The following is a 19,755-nucleotide window of genomic DNA, read 5'->3' on the forward strand; positions in this document are numbered from 1 at the left end:
AACTCGCAGAAAGTGTTTTCATCATATCCTTGATTGTGAGTCCACGTATTACCCGTGGTTCGGCCCAGGTCCGAGCCGATCGCGTAATTATGCGCTCTTTGTAGTTCTTCCCCCTCGTGATGGACATACTTGTCGTTACGAGGGTTCTTCTTCGTTTTTGGATCTACATCTTTTGAGGATGGTCTCGCCGACATATGTTTTTGCGATAAGACTTTCGTTTCTTCCTCGATCATGATGTAGTCCGTTGCCTTGTGGAGGGCGTCTTCGATCGTCCGCGGTTTGTCGAGGGATATCCATTTTCTGAATTTTGACTTGTACTAGAGCACCTTTTTGAGCGCATCGATGGCCACCTTGTCGCTTATCCCGCTGACCCTGGACATTACCAACTTGAATCGGCTGATGAACTCGCGGAAGGGTTCGTCTTCCCCCTGGGACAGACTCCAGATATCGACATCGGAAGTTTCTCTATCTATGAACATAGAGTATTGCTTGAGAAATTCCGATGCGAGCTGTCGGAAACTTCTGATAGAGTTTCGCTTAAGGCGTGCAAACTATTCGAGGGCTGCTCCTTCTAGATTCTCGACGAACAGGCGGCAGTAGCCGGCGTCTCTTTCGCCGTCCTTCAGCCTCACTCATCCCATCGTGATGTGGAAAACCTGAAGGTGTGCTCTCGGATCGGCCGTGCCATTATACTTCGGTACTTTGATTTTTTCTGGATCGGATACCCTCGTATCTGAGATGCGAGTGGTGAAAGGGGTCTTCCGAGCCCCTTCCAGCAGCCTGTCGATCTCGGGGGCCGTGCTGGTAGCGTGATGGATTTAGGATTTTACGGCTCTTACTTCTGCCGCAGTCTCGGGGATATAGTCGCGAAGATCGCGTATATCCGACGTCTCGCCAGCAGATTTCTGTGCTTGTCAGCGTTTACTGCAAGTGAGCTCGGTTTCCTTTTCAGCCAGCTCTTCGTGTTCGTTCCAATAGAGGATTTCCTCCTCTTCTGTCATTGGTTTTTAGAACGGAGAGCTTTCCCGAGTGAATCAGCTTCTGGTCCTCCTTGGATGTCTTTCGACGTCCTCGTCAGTATCGTTAGAGACATCGCTAGGATCCAGGTCGACTTGCTCGACTCCGTTGTCCTCCGAAGCCTTCGCGGGAGGCGGAGGGCTTTCAGAGTTTCCCTTTTCGATGGGAGATTTCTCGCTAGGGTTTTGACCCGAAGGTCGTTCCTGCTCGGCTCCAGGCCTGTTGAGTGGAGTTGCGAAGTCGAGTCTTTTCCCGCGGACTTTAGTGGTTCCGCGAGGGCGGATTGCTCGAGTCCTTGCCGTTAAAGTTTCAACTTGTTTGGTCAAGGTGCTCACGAGCTTGTAATGTTCTTCCGACCTTTTTTCGTAGGTGGCGAACATTTTTTTAAACTCCTCGAGTGCCGCGGCGTTGGCTGGTGCGTTGGCCGCGGATACGTCAGCTGCGGGAGTGTGGAGATCAGTGCCACTGCCTCCTTTAAGAGGAGTCTGCACGTTATCCGTGTCGTCAGTTGACATGTCTGGTTGAGCGTGATGTGGTTGAGAGTTAGATTGATCCGAATCCCCCTCCTTCTAGCGCCAAACTGTGGGAACTGAAATTCACACTGTCAATTTCCGTTTAAATTAGGAAAGTTAGGAAAAACCCTAATTTCCCAGAGGTCCCGGATATCTGTTAAACCACACGCCAAGCAATCAGGAGACGCAATTAAAGACAAAAAGAAATAAGAAATCGTAAAAGAGAGCAAAAGGAGTTTTATTCTGTATCCGCGTATGAGCGTTACAACAAGGTAGAAGCCTTGGCTACGAGAGCTGTCGGCGAGATTCCTAGTTCTGCTAACCTAAGACTGCAAAACCTAGTTGAGTCGCAGCTCGAAATAACTAAAACGAAAAGTTGCCTAATTGCTCTAAGTGCTAAGTTTGCTCTGAAAAAGTCTCCCCCATGCCTCTTGCCTAGGACTCCTTATATACTGGCTCCAAGGTCAGTTTACGCTTTTCCTCTTCTGCCCTTAAGCCGCCATAGCATAAAAATGGAGATATTCTATTTTTTTCCGATTTTCGTAGTTATCTTCAAAATTTCGTATTTATCCGCGGAAACTTGATATTTATCTTTCCTTGCGAATCAAGCGTAAACCGCTATGCGGCTCACGGGCTCTTGGTTAAGAAATCGTAAGTCGGGCCTCGAGTCATGTCTTAGGTCTTTTTGGGCCGTCTTCTGACTCGAAGCGTTTATTACGGCTTCTTTCGATAAAGAGCGAACTTTCCGCGGTTTTTACGGTAAAGTTTGATCGATAACTTAGAAAGGCGGGGAACGTGAAATGGGTTCGCTACGGTCTTCGGGAGATAGCATCGAAGTGTAAACGAGAATGCATGGACTAATGTCGTATCGACGTTTCGGAAGAGCTCGGTCGCTACGTAGAGACCGAGCTCGAGCCGAATGCAGGGTCGCTACGTAGCGACCGAGCGGAGCACGCGTTCGGTCGCTGCATAGCGACCCTTTTCGAGCTCTTGTCCGATGACTCGCGTTTCCTCCGCAAAGCTTTTCGTAAAGAAGAATCTATTTCGAAAAAGTGTTTGTCGAAGAAGGTTTTTCGTTTTCTTATTCGGGGATTTGGACGCTAACTTCGTCGCAACCGTTTTCTATCCCAACAGTTGTTTGCTTTAAGGGATAGCAGTAGTTTTTGAACAAAAAAAATAAAAAGGGATAGCAGTAGTTTCAAAGAGAATAGTTTTCTACACATGGAGGAAAATGGATGGACCAACTCGGTCCTGCTATTTTGTTTTCAACTACTCTAGTGGGTTTAGAAAACTTTTCACTTCTTATCTGGAATTTTGAACCAACACAGTGATATATAGCGACGTGAGATTATTGCACTGGCCTATCAATTTCATGTCGATCTTGATATGTTTTATCCATTATAATTTTCCTTTTATAAATATGAAAATCCTAAGAATGAGATTGTTGTAAAATATAAATGCAGACTTCTTTATAAAGGATGTGATTACCAATTAACAATAAACAACATTTTTTTAACAATAGTATTCATGGAATTAGCACTTGCTCATGCATAAGAGTTTACATTAGTATACTGGATTTATCTATCAATTAGTATTATAAATGTAGTATACAAAAGTTATAGAAAATTCATGAGTGATGACTGACAGACATGTATTTGCCAGAAATAAATTATGCCATATATCAGATGATCTTATTTATTCGGTATTAGCTGCGATAGTTTTCTTTAGAAAATGGTATTTTGGTTTGGTTTCGAAAATCTATATTAAAATACTGAAATTATAACCATTCCTTCTTCAGGATCATTCATACATGTACTTTAATTGTCTCTCTGCCAAAACTCCATTATCTGTTTTTTTTTCGCCCAACACATGTAATCTATCTTGAAATCACTTAGCCAACAATATCTTCTTGTTATCATACCATGCATTATATCAAGGAAAGCTAACTCTAGCCTAGATATTAGACCAAATGCGGCTTTTGTGAGTATATTAGAATCAAGCCAGCAGTCATTTCTTGCACCTTTCCCTTTGGCATTCACATCATTACTGAAACACATGCACCTGGTGGCTTACTTAACTACCCTTTTGTCGAATCTGATTTGTTTTTTTTTTTTTTTTTTTTTTTTTGAAAAAGGGCATTTGAATCTGATTTGTTGTTACATGATGATATCTAATTCTTGTATAATCCATTGTTTACAATTCATCCGCTCTACTCCATCTTATCTTTACTAAATATCTTTGTTTTATGGATCATTCACTTTCTTCTGGAAGAGAAATAATGTCCCATCTTCCAAAATTTATGATCTAGAAAAGTGGCGTCGTTTTGACATTGTCATCTAAATCATTGACAAGAATGTCAAGAAGACTGAGGAACAATCCAATATTTTAAAGTTTTTAAATGTTGTGTTTAGTTTTTAAATGTTGTTTTTAATTTTTAAATTAGAACATAATTAAATATGAAGTCTAGAGCATAATTTTTTAGTATCTGATTGAACTATATCCATGCCAAGCATAAAATTAGAACATTAGATTAATTGGTTAGTTACTTTGAAGTGTAAAAGTATTTAACAAAAGATGTGCACAATGCGAATTATAATTATTGTATACAGTTTTAAAAACAATATACAATAGTTCATAACTTGCAACATATTCCAAATATGCTTAGGCACTACGGTTTGTGTTTAAGTTTCCAAAATTAATTAACTGAATCCCTCAATGAGCATTTAAGTGAATTCAACATTGTGTTGCATATCCACTTCATCAAGTTTGTTTGGTTACCTAACCGAATTTTCTTATTCCCAAAGTAGAATCAAAATAAAAGAATACAAATTAGTACAATAAACATGATGACCCAACAAAATTATAATTGTTACATTTGATTTTAACGTTAACCGAAAACGTTTCACCTAGAAGCAATATATATAAACCTAATAAATATTTGCCAGTTCTTACAAATAGCTATTTTTTTTTTTTTTTCTGTTTTGGATTGGGTAACTACAAAATCTATTGGGCCGTACAATATTCTCATGCGTACCCCAAGGATTGGGTAAATACAAAATTCGCTATTGGGCCGTACAGATATCTCAGGTGTATTATTATTATCCAAACTCTATCCAGTAATCTACACGTCGATAGTTTTTAAAGTTTGTGGGTCCCACAGAACTATTAATTTTGGTTTGCCAAACGCGGATTGATGAGAGCTTCTATTGTTTCATGGGTCATTTTATTTTAGTTGAAGAGCTCAAAACTACGAAGCCCATCATAAAAAGAAAATAATTGGCGTTTAAGATAGGATTCGATTAGCTCAGAAATACTCAACCCTGACCCCTCCCACCCTTGATTGTCACCATCTGAAACGCTAAAATCACTTTCTTTTCCATTTAAAGCTTAGTCTCCCCTATCTCTTCATCTCCTTCTCTTTCTCGCCCTCTGATGAACGTTTCTCTCTCAACCATTGCGACGAGTGCTCCCTTCACACTACTAAACTCAACAACTCCTCCGATCTCTGCGTCTCCTTCGCTTTACTATCAAAGCTTGAAGCATTTGATAACTGAAAGACACCTGAAAACCTATAAATAGAAGAGGGTTGAGACTGGAATCTAGCATCTCATACACGGTCTTTGAGATTCTCTTTCGTCAAACCTTAGATCACTTTTCTCCGCTGCAATTGCTACTCAATCTGCTGCTCCACACGCCGGCCACCAAATTTTACTTTTAGCTGAGCATTGCTGCCATCAAAGCTTTCAAAACCAGGTACGCTTTAAGTAATAGTTTATATCAAATGCTTCCTTGCTAAATTCTGTATTTAACTCTATGTCTGTCCATCTTGTGAATTGTATTAAACAGATGGAAACTAGGGATACGGGCTTTGGTATCCATTTGTAAGGAATTTAACATTAAATCCAAGTTTTCGCGTCCCTTTTAAAATAATTTCTACTGTTTACAGCTTGAGAGGTGCGGCAACTGAGCTTTTCCCATGTGTAGAGACAATGGTAGAGATTCAAAAGAAACAATTTGTGACAAATGGAGCCATACCTCTCCAAGTAAACCGCATGTAACTATATTATGATTTTTAACAATATTGTATCATTTGATCGCCTTATTTGATTTTTTTATCAATGGCCTTTGTTAAGATCCAGGGAGCTGACTTCCTGAGCAGAGCTCGGATCGTCAGTGTGCTGCAGAAAAATGGATAGCCTTATCTTTCTTGCACCCGCTGCAGCAGAAAGTTGGACAAATCACAGACTTCGCTCCGGTTCAACAAATGTGTGTCACCAAACCTGTGTTATCAGTTTCTGATAAGTCATGTTTAGTCTCAGCTATAACAATATCCACCTTTAACTAACAAATCCAACTTAGCACACAGGTTACGTGTTGAGCTAGCTGGTGAAGATGGTGAAGACAGTGATATGTTTGTCGTGTTTTACACAAAAATGACGTAACTCACCTAGATAGAATCAGCCTGTCTCTTGAGAGGTTCGCTTCCACAAACACACTCCATTTATCTAACGTTTATGTTAGCACTATCGCTGCTGTCATTAACGGTCAAAGCTTAGATGAACTTACTGGCAAGCAATACCTCTTTCAGATTTCGATTGACACCCTACAATTTCACTCCCAACCACCTCACCTTCACGGTGTCTGCAATTAGTGAAGACGTGGCTGTGAAGACTCATTCAAGGGTAAGCTAAGCTTTCTTCAGTTAACATCCTCAATGATGGTGATCTGAAATAACCGATATACTAATTAGTTTCAGGTGAAAGCATCTACAAGTCCTACAAGCGGCAGGCCAGAGTGACAACCATCCACCTGATTCTGGCATCCAACTGTGAGTGAATCTTAGAAGTGTATCAAGCCATCGTTCTTACTAAGTTTTCTTCTCATTCGTTACAAACTCTATCCAATAAGTTTTTCCCTTTGTTTCAGTTTATCATGTTTATTTTTTTTTTTAAATTCTGCAACAAGTTCCTGCTGAAGAAAATAAAAGTTTCTACTGGGAGCAGTGTTATTTTCATTTTAGTGAAGGGAAGCTTGAAAGCTATTTACATATTTACAAACAATTGTCTGTTATCTATATACTTTATACACCTTACATAGATTTTATACTATACATAAAACCAAATTCTCAAAACCCTCACTGAGTCGTATTCTTGAAAAAAGTCAACTCTATTTTACACAAATCAGACTATCAGAGACTTGAGCAAGAGACATAAACACCAAAGTATTTAGCACCACTATTTAATGGGACTCCATATAAGCCCATTTAAAAGCTACGTCTAAGTTTATTTAATAAAACAAAGTGTCGATAACGAATTGGTCGCAGCAGAGCCACCTAAGCAATTTGCAGCTTCAAACCACTCTTTAGGCCGAATAACCAATGAATTTCAATGTTACCCATTTTAGTAGTCGGGTGTACTGAGATAGGCACATGCTTCAACTCAACCAAATCGTTAAACCATTAACATCTTACAAATTAAAAAAATAATCGCATTAATTTATTTTAATTGAATTTATTAAGATTTTATTTTCTTTCAATATAAATGATGTTTTCAGATTTCTGTCCAAACTTCAATGATGTTTACAAGTCCTCCTCGAGTAAATCAAGAATACACCTACACATCCCCACTTATGTCCTATGTTACATTTAAACGGACGTGGAAGTAGAAGCATATGAAAGTACAGAAATGAGATTTTTTTTTAAAAAAATAGAAAGTGAGTACGTGATTTTAAAAAAAAATTAGATTTTATATAAATTAAAACTATAATTTTATACTTTTTATTGATAGACATTGTGTTTTTTTTTTAAAGAATGGAAGCGTGATTCCAAAACCGAATCGTAAGCTTCCAACGTGTTTTTAAAGAGAATATTTTAGAAGCGTTTTGGAAACGAGATTCAATAGGCTTCCACAAAGTTCCGATTCCGATTTCAGTTCCAAAGCGGAAAGCGAACGTCCGATGAAGCTTTCGTGCAACGTAGCTAATGCCTCCATCCACAACCAGACATATGCAAATATCTGTAACAACACAAGATTAAGAACAACTTCACTTACTAAGGTTTCCTCCATGAATTAAGCAGCAACAACGACAAATGTTGGTTAGCGAATTTTCCAAAATTGACACGATTTTTTTATTTTAATTATTGCGATTCTCCCAATATAAACCCACCCAAAAGTTGAGGGAAGAATCAAGAGAAAAGGACTTCAGCGAACGTCACCGTTTCACTTGAGACCTTGTTAACAAGACTTGGCGATTATCACAACACACACTTTAGACACATTTGGCGTCTCTCCGTCGAGATCGAGACTTGGCTTTCATCTCCAAAAAAAAACCGTTATGGAGCTTCTCCGATCGAACTTGTCTAGGGTTCAGATCCCAGAACCCACCCACCGCATCTACAAGCACGAGTGTTGCCTCTCCTTCGATACCCCGGTAAACCCTCTCACAGCTCGTTTTCTTCTTATTGACTCATTCGACTGATGTGTGGTGTGGTGATGATTTTTACAGAGATCGGAAGGAGGATTGTTCGTAGACATGAACAGCTTCCTTGCTTTTGGAAAAGACTACGTTGCTTGGAATCACGAGAAGACGGGGAATCCTGTTTATCTCCACATCAAGGAGACTCCCAAGTCTGTTCCCGAGGATCGCCCTCTCAAGAAACCTACTCTCCTCGCTATAGGTATGAAACATTTAATCTCTAAACTGAATTGCAATGGGCGTAACTGTTTTATGAGTGAACTTTCTCATTTGAGGATTTTCTTACTTGTAATTTCGCAGGAGTTGATGGCGGATTTGACAACAATGAGACTGAGTATGAGGAATCTTATAGCATAGTCATACTTCCCGACTTTGTTTCACTTCCTTTCCCTTCTGTTGAGCTACCAGAGAAGGTGCTAGAGAAAGGATTTACAGCAACATGATCTATGCATGTGTTAAGCTTTTTTAATTTTATTTCGTGATTATAATAGGTGAGGATTGCGGTTGATACTGTTCTGAGTGCCGTTGGTGCTGAGCGGAGAGAGCAAGTTGCAGCCTGGACAGCTGACGAGAAGAAAGCTAGTGAACATGCTTTGACGCTGCAGCAGATCAAGAGCGGCGTTGTTATTCCTCCCTCTGGTTGGAAATGTGCCAAGTGTGATAAGAAGGAGAATCTCTGGCTTAATCTTACCGACGGGATGATTCTCTGTGGAAGGAAAAACTGGGATGGGACTGGTGGAAACAACCATGCTGTTGAGCACTACAAGGAAACAAGCTACCCTCTTGCTGTAAAGCTTGGAACTATCACCGCTGACTTGGAATCAGCAGGTAATGGAAACTTGTCTTGTTTTCTTAATCTAATTTTAGTCGCATCTGTAATATTCGGGGATTGGAATAGGCGTGAGGTGATACCTTTTGGACAAATGTTATATGTGGTTGGAATCTCGTACGTACATTATCAAAATAAAGATGAATCCGTATTCACTGTTGTGAATAGATAATGTCAGTTGACTGCTAGCTCTTTCGGCTGGATAAGGGGGACTTCCTTCATCACTTTGTTTTTATGTGTTCATTTTCATGTTCTTGGGAGGGTTTTAATATCTTCTGCACTTTCGGTTGCAAATTATTTGGCAGATGTGTATTCCTACCCGGAAGATGACAGTGTTTTGGACCCACTCCTGGCTCAGCATCTGGCCCATTTTGGAATCGACTTCTCCTCGATGCAGAAGGTCAGTATGGTCTAAGTCATGAATTTCGTAAACTGCGTTTTTATTAAAGGCTCAATCTTAGGTATTCTTGTCGTGTTGGGGTTTGTATAGATACCCTTTCTGGGTCACATTGGTCAAGTGCTGGTTGTTCCAGAATGCTTCTATCTTGAGCTCTTTTTTTTTTTCTCACTATCAACTGCCACAAAACAACCTTGTTCATCTTGTACATACGTGGCACATGTATGAGGCTAAATTTCCCATTTGCCAAGAGCAAGTAGACTCACATCAGTGTTATTGCATACTATTTTATTCTATTTCTAGTTCTACTGTCCCTGTTTGCTAGTTTATTGCTTAAAGATATGTTATTTTGATAAAGCTTCTTTTATCTGAATAATCTCGACTTTCTTGGGTTGTTTGAATCAATCTTTACAGACAGAAATGACAACTGCCGAAAGAGAACTTGATCAAAATACGAATTTTGATTGGAACCGTATACAAGAGAGTGGAAAAGAATTGGTGCCAGTTTTTGGACCTGGATATACTGGACTTGTCAATCTTGGCAACAGGTATTCTTTGTAATTAAAATCTTATCATGGATCTCATTTCCTTGTTGATGCCTTATGCCCGTTTCATTTCCTTTGCTAGTTGCTACTTGGCAGCTACGATGCAGATTCTTTTCTCGACCCATTCGTTTATTTCAAGGTACTATTTGCAAGTAGATGGCATCAGCCTTGTTTCCTTTTATTACTTGTATTACTAAGGCAAAACAAACCTTGTAGAATCCACTGTAGTAACTAAAGGCAAAACAAACCTCGTAGAATCCACTGTAGTAACTTCTGGTACTAAAATTGTTGCAGATACTTCTCACATCAGAGCTTAAAGTTGGCATTTGAAATGGCTCCTGCTGATCCAACTTTGGACCTCAATATGCAATTGTGAGTTTCTGCTAGAAAAATTATTACTATGTTTTATACTCTTGAGTTTCTGTTATCATACGGTTAAACTTTTGACACACTAAAGATAAAAAGGTTCTAACATTGTATATGTGGATGCTCTGTATCTGCATGATCCATCCTCAAGTTTTTGTTTATCTGCATGATCCATCCTCAAGTTTTTGTTATTTCTCCGCTTGGTTCAGTTTGCTGTTCAGTTTGTTTATATGCTGTTCAGTTTGTTATAAATCTGATTTCCATGAGGAAATTTGCATGTCGGTTTTGCATATTCATTTCCTAAATTTTTGGTGGCAGGACAAAGCTTGGACATGGTTTACTATCTGGGAAGTACTCTATTCCTGTAACAGAGGTATGGCTATTTAAAGAGACATATATTATCCAAACCACCGCATTTGGCCTCAGTACATTGATTTTCCCCTTCTTATAAATGCAGAAGGATGCTGCAACTGCAGAAGCTGTAAGATTCTATTTGATATGTTTATTAAATATCTTGTCCATATTGTCTTTTGAATAAAATATACATGCGCAAAGATGGCACACATTGTTTTGTACTGTGTTGATTTCTAATGACTTTACATATTTGCTTGTCTTTAATCGATAACAGAGGCAAGAAGGAATCCCTCCTCGCATGTTCAAATCGGTAGTTGCTGCTGGCCATGGAGAGTTCTCTTCTATGAGACAGCAGGTGAAAACCATGTCTTTTGGAATGTTAAGAATTTTGACTGGTGCTCCTGTCTACACATCTCTTTATTGAATTCATTAAGATTTCACACTACTAGCACCATTCTGTTTTGTAGGATGCTCTCGACTTTTTCCTCCACTTGCTAGATAAAGTTGAGCGTGGCAACAACACGAGACCAGATTTAGACCCCTCGAGGAGCTTCAAGTTTGGAGTAGAAGAAAAGATCCTTTGTTCATCTGGGAAGGTCTCATATAATAAGAGGGATGACTGTATTCTTTCTTTGAACATTCCACTGCAGGAGGCAACTAATAAAGGTATATCTTGTTCTTCTCTGTTCCGCTTCCTTTTATCATTTGGCCTGTTTCTTAATTATGTGGTGTTTTGTTTTGCTATACCTTTGGTGATCAAGATGAATTAGAAGCCTTTAACAACCAGACAGCAGGCAAAGGACTGGAAGAAAATAATATGTGAGTTAGTTGACTCAAGTTTAGTGTATTTCATTTTCTCTGCAATATCTAAGATATTTATTCTAAGCAGGTCAGCTGATGAAATTGTACGCCCACGAGTTCCTTTAGAAGCTTGTCTAGCAACGTTTGCATCACCAGAGCAGATTCATGATTACTATAGCACTGCTCTGAAGGGAAAGACAACAGCTATCAAGTATGATGTTTCTGTTCTTAGTGAATCCTAGCACAAAATCAATGTATTCTAATGTCTTTGAGTGGGTGAACATTTATGCAGGACAACTGGTTTGACATCTTTCCCAGATTACTTGGTCTTGCACATGCGGAAGTTTGTTATGGATGCAGGCTGGGTGCCAAAGAAGCTTGGTCTCTTGCTGAAACACTAATCCTTTTAATGTTTCCCTACTTGCATTATATATACAAATGCTTATTATATTTTTTTCTTGATTTACTGAGACAGATGTGTACATTGATGTTCCGGATGTAATTGATATCAGCCACATGCGCAGCAAAGGGCTTCAACCTGGAGAAGAACTGTTGCCAGATGGCGGTATGTCACTAATTTTGTAAAAGAATGCTATTTCATCTAATTCGCCTGAATAATGGTTGACTTAATTCTGTATACAGTTCCAGAAGAAGTGATGGAAACTGCACAGCCTGTGGCCAATGAGGAGATAGTTGCACAACTCGTCTCAATGGGATTTAACCAGCTTCATTGCCAGAAAGCCGCCATAAATACGTCTAATGCTGGAGTTGAAGAGGCGACGAACTGGTTATTTTCTCACATGGATGATCCAGGTAACTGAATATATTTCCAGGCTTGATTTGACCAACCTATAACATTATGATGTATTAAATGTTATCATAGATATCGACGCACCAATCTCCCATCAGGCATCTGACGTTGACCAATCAAGCGTTGATACCTTAATCTCCTTTGGTTTTGCTGAAGAGGTTGCTCGAAAGGCACTCAAAGCCTCGGTAAAGTCTTTCTTTTAACGCTTTTGGGCAAATTAAATGTAGTTTTTGGTGGAATCTTTTTTTTTGTCTCATTATTGACATTATTTATATTCAGGGAGGAGATATAGAGAAAGCAACAGATTGGATATTCAACAACCGTAATGCATCTGTTTCAGACATGGACGTTTCCTCTAGCAGTTCAGTGCAAACTCCAGCTCAGACTGGACTACCAGACGGAGGAGGGAGTTAGTATCCTGAATACTCTTTATCACCTTATCACCTTCCAAAACGTAATCAGATCCTAACTCTAAAAGCTTCCAAAAAAATGCAGGATATAAGCTGTTTGGGATAGTAAGCCACATGGGAACATCAACGCACTGTGGTCACTATGTGGCACACATATTGAAAGAAGGTCGTTGGGTCATATTCAATGACAGCAAAGTAGGTATCTCGACAGATCCTCCTAAAGACATGGGTTATCTCTACTTCTTTCAGCGTCTCGACAATTGATTAGGGAAACCGAGTGAGTGTTGAAATTTTATGGATGGAAAAGAAAAGAAACGAAAAGAAGAGACAGAAACTAGTCCTTTTCTTTCTATAGAACTTTTAGGGTTTTAAGATTTGGATTGGGTTATGAATTGTTTGGTTCCCCAGTTTTTACTTGTCGATTATGGCAAAATTACTAATTTTGGTCTAGTGATGATAAAAGCATCAAGAACAGGTCTCTTTCTTTTGACTTCGAAAATTTGAAGATTAAAATGTCACGCTAAGGCCTGGGCGTTCGGGTACCCGTTGGCATTCGGGTGGGGTTTTTCGGGTTTTCGGATTTTTGGGTTTACGCTTCTAGGTCCCATATTAAAATTTTATTAGTACGGGTCGGGTTCGGATAATAACACTTCGGGTTCGGTTCAAAATTGTATTGCATCATAAAACCTATAAAGTAATCATATATCGTACGGATTCAGGTTAAATCGGTTCGGTTCGGATATAACCAAAGTAAAAAACAAAATTTTTGAAGTAAAACATAAAAAAAACATCTAAATTAAATAAAAATTAATCTATTACATATAAAATTGATAAAATAACAATAAAATGTTAAATCAAACATGAAAACAAACATCATTTGTAAACAATATGTATTGCCTTATAGAGAGTAGACTTTTTTATTTCAATGAGCAAACTATAAAATACTTATTTATAACTAATTGTGTACTTAAAGCATTTATTAGAATTTTAATATTTATTATTATATATAATATTACCACAAATATTGAATTTAATAATTGGAATATTTATATATATTTCAAAATATTTATATTGACTATTAATTTCGAATTTTTCGAGTTACTCGTTCGAGTTCGGTTAATAACACTTCGGGTTCGGATATTTTTTGTACCACCCTATAAGATCCATTCGGTTATTTTTACGTTTCGGATCGATAACGGGTCGGGTTTTTCGGTTCGGGTTCGGTTCGGATTTCGGGTTCCGGATTTTATGCCCAGGTCTAGTCAGACTCATGCACTCTGATTACAAAGCTTCCTCCATCCCTCTTTTTTTTGTTTTTTTTTTAAATATTAGGCTGATCTCCACTTTGCCACATTTCAATTTCATATAGCATACAGTAGTAATCATTTTTGGTCATACATCCAAGAGAAAATATAGGCATCGTCCGTATAAATTGGTATGATGAGGCGTCTGCTGCCTTTCTGGTTTAAGTTTCAGAATCGAACCGAACTCTTATAGCCCGTATCAGAGTGAATCCGATCCTAAACTCGAATTTAACTCCGATCCTATCTGAAAGGATTTTATTCTCCGGTAGTTTGAGTGTTGGATGTTACTCAAATTTAACCCGAACCAATTATGCTAAAAGTATCTAAAAGTTTGAAAAACCTGAAAAATCTCAGTTATAATTTAAACAATATTGGAAGATTCTATTTAGGCTCTGTATGTTATAAATCTCATTACACCCCAATTAATGGTAACAAATTATTTTACATATAATTTTGTATCTTTATAATTTTGTTATATTAGGACCGCACCGTAGTTATTTTGCATGTTGCCATTCGGATCTTCGAAACAAATATTCTAAATATAAATATATAAATAATTTAATAAAAAATAATTTAAATAAAAAAAATTGTTTTTTACTTTTAGTATTCCGTCGTCATATACTATTTTTTCAACATCTACCTATGTTATTGACCACATTTATGAATATTTTAAAATCGGTCTAATATATACATTTTATTAATTATTTAATATGTACTCTCTCCGTTTCAGATTACTTGTCATTGTAGGGTAAAATATTTGTTTCAAAATAAGTGTCGTTTTATAATTTCAATGCAAAATTTATTGATTTTATGTTTTAATATATTTTTCAATTGGTTGAAATATAGTTATGTTTATTGGTAATGATGTTTTTATCTAGTAAATATAAAAAATTAAATGTTTTCTTAATCTGTGTGCCGAATTCTAAAACGACAAGTAATCTAAAAAGAAGAAAGTATTAGTTTTTGAATAAATTTAGGTTTAAATAAATATTTTGGATAACCTGATAAAAACCCATCAGATGACAAATAAAAGAAATATTTCGGATAAAAATATCCGACATCGTCATAAAAAAAAGCGCGAAGATTCAAAAAGTTCAAGTTTAAATTATCCGACTCGAAACCGAACTGCCTCGAGCTCACCTGTATAAAAGGGGATATATATCCGGATTCGCAAATCCCAATTAGATTCTAGGGATCAAAAGCTAAATAAAACACTCGTCGCCACTCTAATCTCAGAATCAGCAACACGAATTGATTCTTTTTCCTCTCTTAGCAAACACGTGTTTCTTCAGCATCTCGATTTTCACGGAAAAGAAAAACAAAAATAGATTCTTTTGCCGTCATGAAGAATTTGTTTCCGTTTTCGGACGCTCTCTCACTTCGTTCCACATTAATCTCTCGCCGTTATCTCGTCTTTTTAAGAGGTAAGCGATGATGGTGTTTCTTTGCCGTTTTCTGATTCTGAATCCGTTACAGAGAGAGGTTTAGCGGTTGATGACGAAACGGAAACCAGATAGAATTGAATTATTGATTTGATGTGATCACGAGGGAATATTTAATGGATTTGTTGTTGCTAAACTATTAAAATTTAGAAACCAAATTGTGAATTTTCGTTTTCAAAAAGGGTTGATGAAGGAGGGTCACGGCTGGAAGAAGATTATGAGTTTGTTGATTGTTGCCGAAGCAGAACACACCTCACAAGGTTAGTTGGTTTCTATTGTGCATTGATTAGGCATTGGGACATCATCAACAATGCTTTTGTTGTTTCCTTTTATTTCATATGTTTCTTCTTTCTGCCAATTACACTGAACGTAGTAGTTCTGCATATATATTATTACTAAACCTCTGTTTTAGATAAAATGACTATTTCTATGCTTAAGATACAAATAATGATTCTCATCTGTTCTGCATGCGTGTGGGGGTGGGACTTGCTGCTCTATATGAGATCAAAGGGACCCTACATTTTTCTAAAAACTCTCCTTTCTGAATTGAAATAATTGATCTTTTTGTCCGGAAAGGTTTTCACAATGGACCCATTAATTAGCCATCTAAACCCACAGCAAATAAGTTTTCTATGCCCACTTCAAGCCTACTCTTTAAGATGTGCATTTTCTCATTCATTGTTGCTCTTCCTAAAGTCTGCATTTTCTGAATTCTGTATTCTGGAAAATGGCGGAATCCATAGCTCATTTTCTCTGCATTTTTAGGAACTCATGGCCAAAATTGCGGGTACATATGAATGCTCACATTTGACACTGTAATATTTTTGTGAGAGGGTTCATTTCTAAACCAATGCATGTATTAGATTGTACCCTGTTTATACACTATATTCCAGTTAATTGAAATATCAAATTGTCCTTATGAATAAAGTTCTTCTTGCTTAAATAGACTTGCAAGCATTTCCTCTAGTCAAATCTTAAAACAAAATTATTTAGCAACTAAATTAAAGCCGTTGACGGCGTTAATACTTTTGAACACTTTCAATCATTCCCTCTGGTAAATATCCGAAAAAGTAACAAGTTAACTATAGTTTTCGAGTATATAGCAACTCTATTATGGTATTCAATATGTTTATATGTGTATCTATGGTCTTGTTGTGAATGCAAACAAAGTCTCATATTAGAAGTTTAGGCAAATAATGTTTAGTATATAAAAGGATGTCCACCAACTCTGATTAGTACGAGATCTTTTGGTAAAGGGCCCAATAGCAAAGCCATGCGGTCTTACCTCTTAAGTCCAAAGTGGACAATATCGTACTAATTGGCCTAGGCAGGATTGGATATGGGCTCGAAAAATCCCAACAGATCTGAGTTTTGCAACATGATAATTTGTTAGATTTGTTTCCTTTGGTTAGGATTAGGTATGATCATTTATATGTGGTTCTGATGCTTTGAAGATATGTAACAGACGCTGATGAAACAATTATTTTGATTCCGTGGTGACGGATTTTGCTTCTGCAACAAATTCTTGATTTTGCGTTGGTGTATAATGATTCTCCTTTCTCGATCTACCAATAACTTATTTATTATCATGACATTATAATTTTCTATGTGGTTTAGAAAATAAAAGCCATTGGTTTTAGAAGGCTTAGCCCCTAGGCGCCGCCGCCTAGATCGCTTTTTAGAACACTGGTTTAGATCATATTTCTAGGCACTTTGTTTTTTTTTTCAGTTTTTCCTTATGCATAGATATGAAAGAAGGCTTTGATGCATTTTCCTCTCTATTAAGCCCTTTTGCTTGGTTCTGATGGGTGTTTGGTGTTTGTTAGATTTTTTTTGGTCTTTATCTGATGGATACCAAGGGGTAACTATGTTTTAGAAGGCTTAGCGCTTAGGCGACACCATCTAGAACGCTTTTTAGAACACTGATTTAGATCATATTTCTAGGCTCTAGGGATTAGTTTTCAGTTGTTAGAAATTATCATTTTAAGTTCTCATGCATAGATATGAAAGAAGGCTTTGATGCATTTTCCTTTTGCTTGGTTCTGATTGGTGTTTGTTAGGTGTCTTTTTGGTCTTTATCTGATGGATACCAAGGGGGTAACTATGTTTATGTACGAGTAGTTAGCAGTTGTGCGCTGCTTACAGTCAGATAAATACACACACATGTTGCAAATATATCTGTTTCTGAAACCTTTTTTATGGGCTAATCGATGTGTTTTTTTGTCCATGCAGAGCCTTAGCAACAAGAAGCAAACAAAAAATGGTCGAGACGCGAGCTCAGCATCGCAGGCGAGTGGCATCATTGACATGGAATAAGGTAGAATCCAACCAGGATGTATTTCAAGACGTCTTATCTCGACTCCCAGTAAGGTCTATCCGTTCATTTAAAACGGTTAACAGATACTGGCATGCCTCAGTTAGCAACAAACATTTTGCTACGATACATCTCGCTCAATCGAGAAAGAAGCCCTCATACATAGCTTGTCCTAGAGTAGACAAGGCTATGAAGTTGTACTTGTTGAAGCCAGGGAAGTTCAACTATCGACACCATGCTACAGTTGATCCTCCGGGAAGAAGCGCTGATCACCACATGCACATGATAGCATCGTTCAATGGATTAGTATGCTGCATCAACCAACTCTATGATGAACATGAAGTAGATTATCAGATATGGATCTGCAATCCTTCTACTGAAGAAACTCTGCTTCTTCCTCAAGGCAGACCATCTGTTTGGACTGAACCAAGTATTGGAGTTGCATATGGTCCTGACATTAGCGAGTACAAAATTTTCCGCATATTCTGTGTCGGCAAGAGAAACGCTGGAAAAGGGGATTATCTCTACGAATGTGAGGTGTATTCATCTAGCACTGGTGCGTGGAGGAGCATCGGCCCTGTGCTTCATCTTCCAATGTATGTTTGTTTCAGTCCACACAGATCCGATCATGTCTTTGCAGGAGGGAAGATCTACTGGCTGGTTTCTCTGGAAGATCCTGCAGGTATAATGCTCTCTGTGGATATGGAGGAGAACTTCGAAGTTATGGAGCTGCCTTACTATTCAACAGACCTGCGTGACGAAGACAGGATAACAGTTGCTACGTATCTGATAAACCTGGGAGGATCTCCGTCACTGGTAGTTCTACATGCGGATTACTTTGACGTATGGGAGTGGAAAGAAGCTAGTTGGGTATTTGTAATCGCAGATGAGTTTGATTTCATGGACTTTGCTGAAATTGTATTATTCATGACCTCGTCAGAGAAGGAGATCCTGTTTGTGACTGACTCGCACTTGTGGACTTATCATTTGGATACTAGAAAGTGGAAAAAAAGGGGCAGGCCTCCTACTCGATTTACGAATCCTGCTATCTTCCCCTTCACCCAAAGCCTTCTTCCATGTAAGCTCTATGTTTGTAAATAGTCTATATAGACATACATGTATGTATGATAATATGTCTCCTTCTTCATTGCTCTCTTATACAATGTGATATGTTGTTTTATTGAGCCAGGCAATGGTGGGGTGAGGCTAGCAGGAAAGTGAAGATGAGTATTTATTATCTCTGGCTTGCTGGTGGTGATGGACAAAGTCTTTGCTTGGTGGTGCTTGATTTATGTTGCAAGAGGCTGTGTGTTTCTCACTGGATACTCTGTTTTTATTTTTCTGTTCTAAAACTTTCCATTTCGTTTAAGGTTTCTGGTTTGCATCTTTTGGTTTTGGTTCTGAACTTTGTGTGTTTTCCGTTTGTTTTTGGTGTAAAGCCATTATGACTTGGTGTAAAGCCTTTATGACTTTATCAATAGTAATAAGCTTTGTCTTGTCTTCGAATACAAGTTCTCATTGTGTATAAAAAGGGAATCGTTTGTGATAGGGCTGGGCAAAAAACCCGAATCCGAACCGAACCCGATCCGAAAAAATAGTACCGAACCCGAACCGAAGTTGAAACGGCTCCAAATTCTGATATCAAGAGAACCGAAACCGAGCCCGACCCGAACCGAAGTATTTCGGGTACCCGAATGTATCTGAAATAGATTTATATATCTAAATATATTAATTATTTTTAGATTTAATGTATATTAAAAACATCCAAAATATATAAGATATTTTTTAAGTTGTCTAAAATACTTGAAAATATATATAAATAGTCAAAAGTAAATGTCCGAAATAGGTAAAATATACTCAAAATACCAAAATACTTGCAATATGTACTGATTATCTATCAAAATATTCAAACCAAATCAATTTATATGTTAAATTTAGGTATTCCGACATATGTTATTCAAATTTATATGTAATATAGTATTTTATTTACAGATTTGGAGAAATTTAAACTATTTATTGAATTTTAAAATTTCAAAAGTCATTTAAATGGGTTATTCGAATCCGAACCCGCAAAGATTTGAACCGAACCCAAACCAAAATTTAGAAATACCCGAATGAGACTGAAATCTTTAACCCCGAAAACGCAAAACCCGAATAAATCCGTACCGAACCCGAATGG

General features: G+C 37.8%; 2 protein-coding genes across 4 annotated transcripts; both read left to right on the forward strand.

Moving 5' to 3' along the window:
* The first annotated feature begins 7,704 nt into the window (after positions 1-7,704).
* Positions 7,705-12,966, forward strand: LOC106377595 (ubiquitin carboxyl-terminal hydrolase 14). Its single transcript, XM_022713659.2, has 20 exons — positions 7,705-7,958; positions 8,034-8,205; positions 8,304-8,416; positions 8,495-8,831; positions 9,138-9,232; positions 9,644-9,777; positions 9,857-9,913; positions 10,069-10,146; positions 10,459-10,513; positions 10,598-10,621; positions 10,769-10,849; positions 10,962-11,160; positions 11,256-11,313; positions 11,384-11,506; positions 11,588-11,676; positions 11,771-11,860; positions 11,938-12,108; positions 12,179-12,291; positions 12,386-12,515; positions 12,602-12,966. Exons 1-20 carry the CDS (start codon positions 7,863-7,865, stop codon positions 12,778-12,780), a joined length of 2,394 nt encoding a protein of 797 aa, XP_022569380.1. The 5' UTR covers positions 7,705-7,862; the 3' UTR covers positions 12,781-12,966.
* Positions 12,967-14,978: 2,012 nt separating this feature from the next.
* Positions 14,979-19,072, forward strand: LOC106377593 (putative F-box protein At2g02030). 3 transcript variants are annotated; one of them, XM_013817867.3, is made up of 4 exons: positions 14,984-15,244; positions 15,445-15,522; positions 17,495-18,654; positions 18,766-19,072. In XM_013817867.3, exons 3-4 carry the CDS (start codon positions 17,523-17,525, stop codon positions 18,795-18,797), a joined length of 1,164 nt encoding a protein of 387 aa, XP_013673321.2. In that variant the 5' UTR covers positions 14,984-15,244; positions 15,445-15,522; positions 17,495-17,522; the 3' UTR covers positions 18,798-19,072. The 3 variants fall into 3 exon arrangements, with proteins under 3 accessions (XP_048614853.1, XP_013673321.2, XP_022558732.2); XM_048758896.1 differs by having other exon boundaries at positions 14,979-15,522; XM_022703011.2 differs by lacking the exons at positions 14,984-15,244; positions 15,445-15,522 and adding an exon at positions 15,596-16,803.
* The last annotated feature ends 683 nt before the right edge of the window (positions 19,073-19,755 follow it).

Source organism: Brassica napus, chromosome C5, assembly GCF_020379485.1.
Source record: "Brassica napus cultivar Da-Ae chromosome C5, Da-Ae, whole genome shotgun sequence".
NCBI lineage: Eukaryota > Viridiplantae > Streptophyta > Magnoliopsida > Brassicales > Brassicaceae > Brassica > Brassica napus.

Bases quoted from the DNA above. Each gene is read 5' to 3' on its own strand.
- LOC106377595 (XM_022713659.2), top strand. From the start codon at position 7,863: ATGGAGCTTCTCCGATCGAACTTGTCTAGGGTTCAGATCCCAGAACCC. The intron at 9,233-9,643 runs GTCAGTATGGTC...CAATCTTTACAG, and splicing joins ACTTCTCCTCGATGCAGAAG to ACAGAAATGACAACTGCCGA. The intron at 12,109-12,178 runs GTAACTGAATAT...ATGTTATCATAG, and splicing joins TTCTCACATGGATGATCCAG to ATATCGACGCACCAATCTCC.
- LOC106377593 (XM_048758896.1), top strand. From the start codon at position 17,523: ATGGTCGAGACGCGAGCTCAGCATCGCAGGCGAGTGGCATCATTGACA. The intron at 18,655-18,765 runs GTAAGCTCTATG...TTATTGAGCCAG, and splicing joins CACCCAAAGCCTTCTTCCAT to GCAATGGTGGGGTGAGGCTA.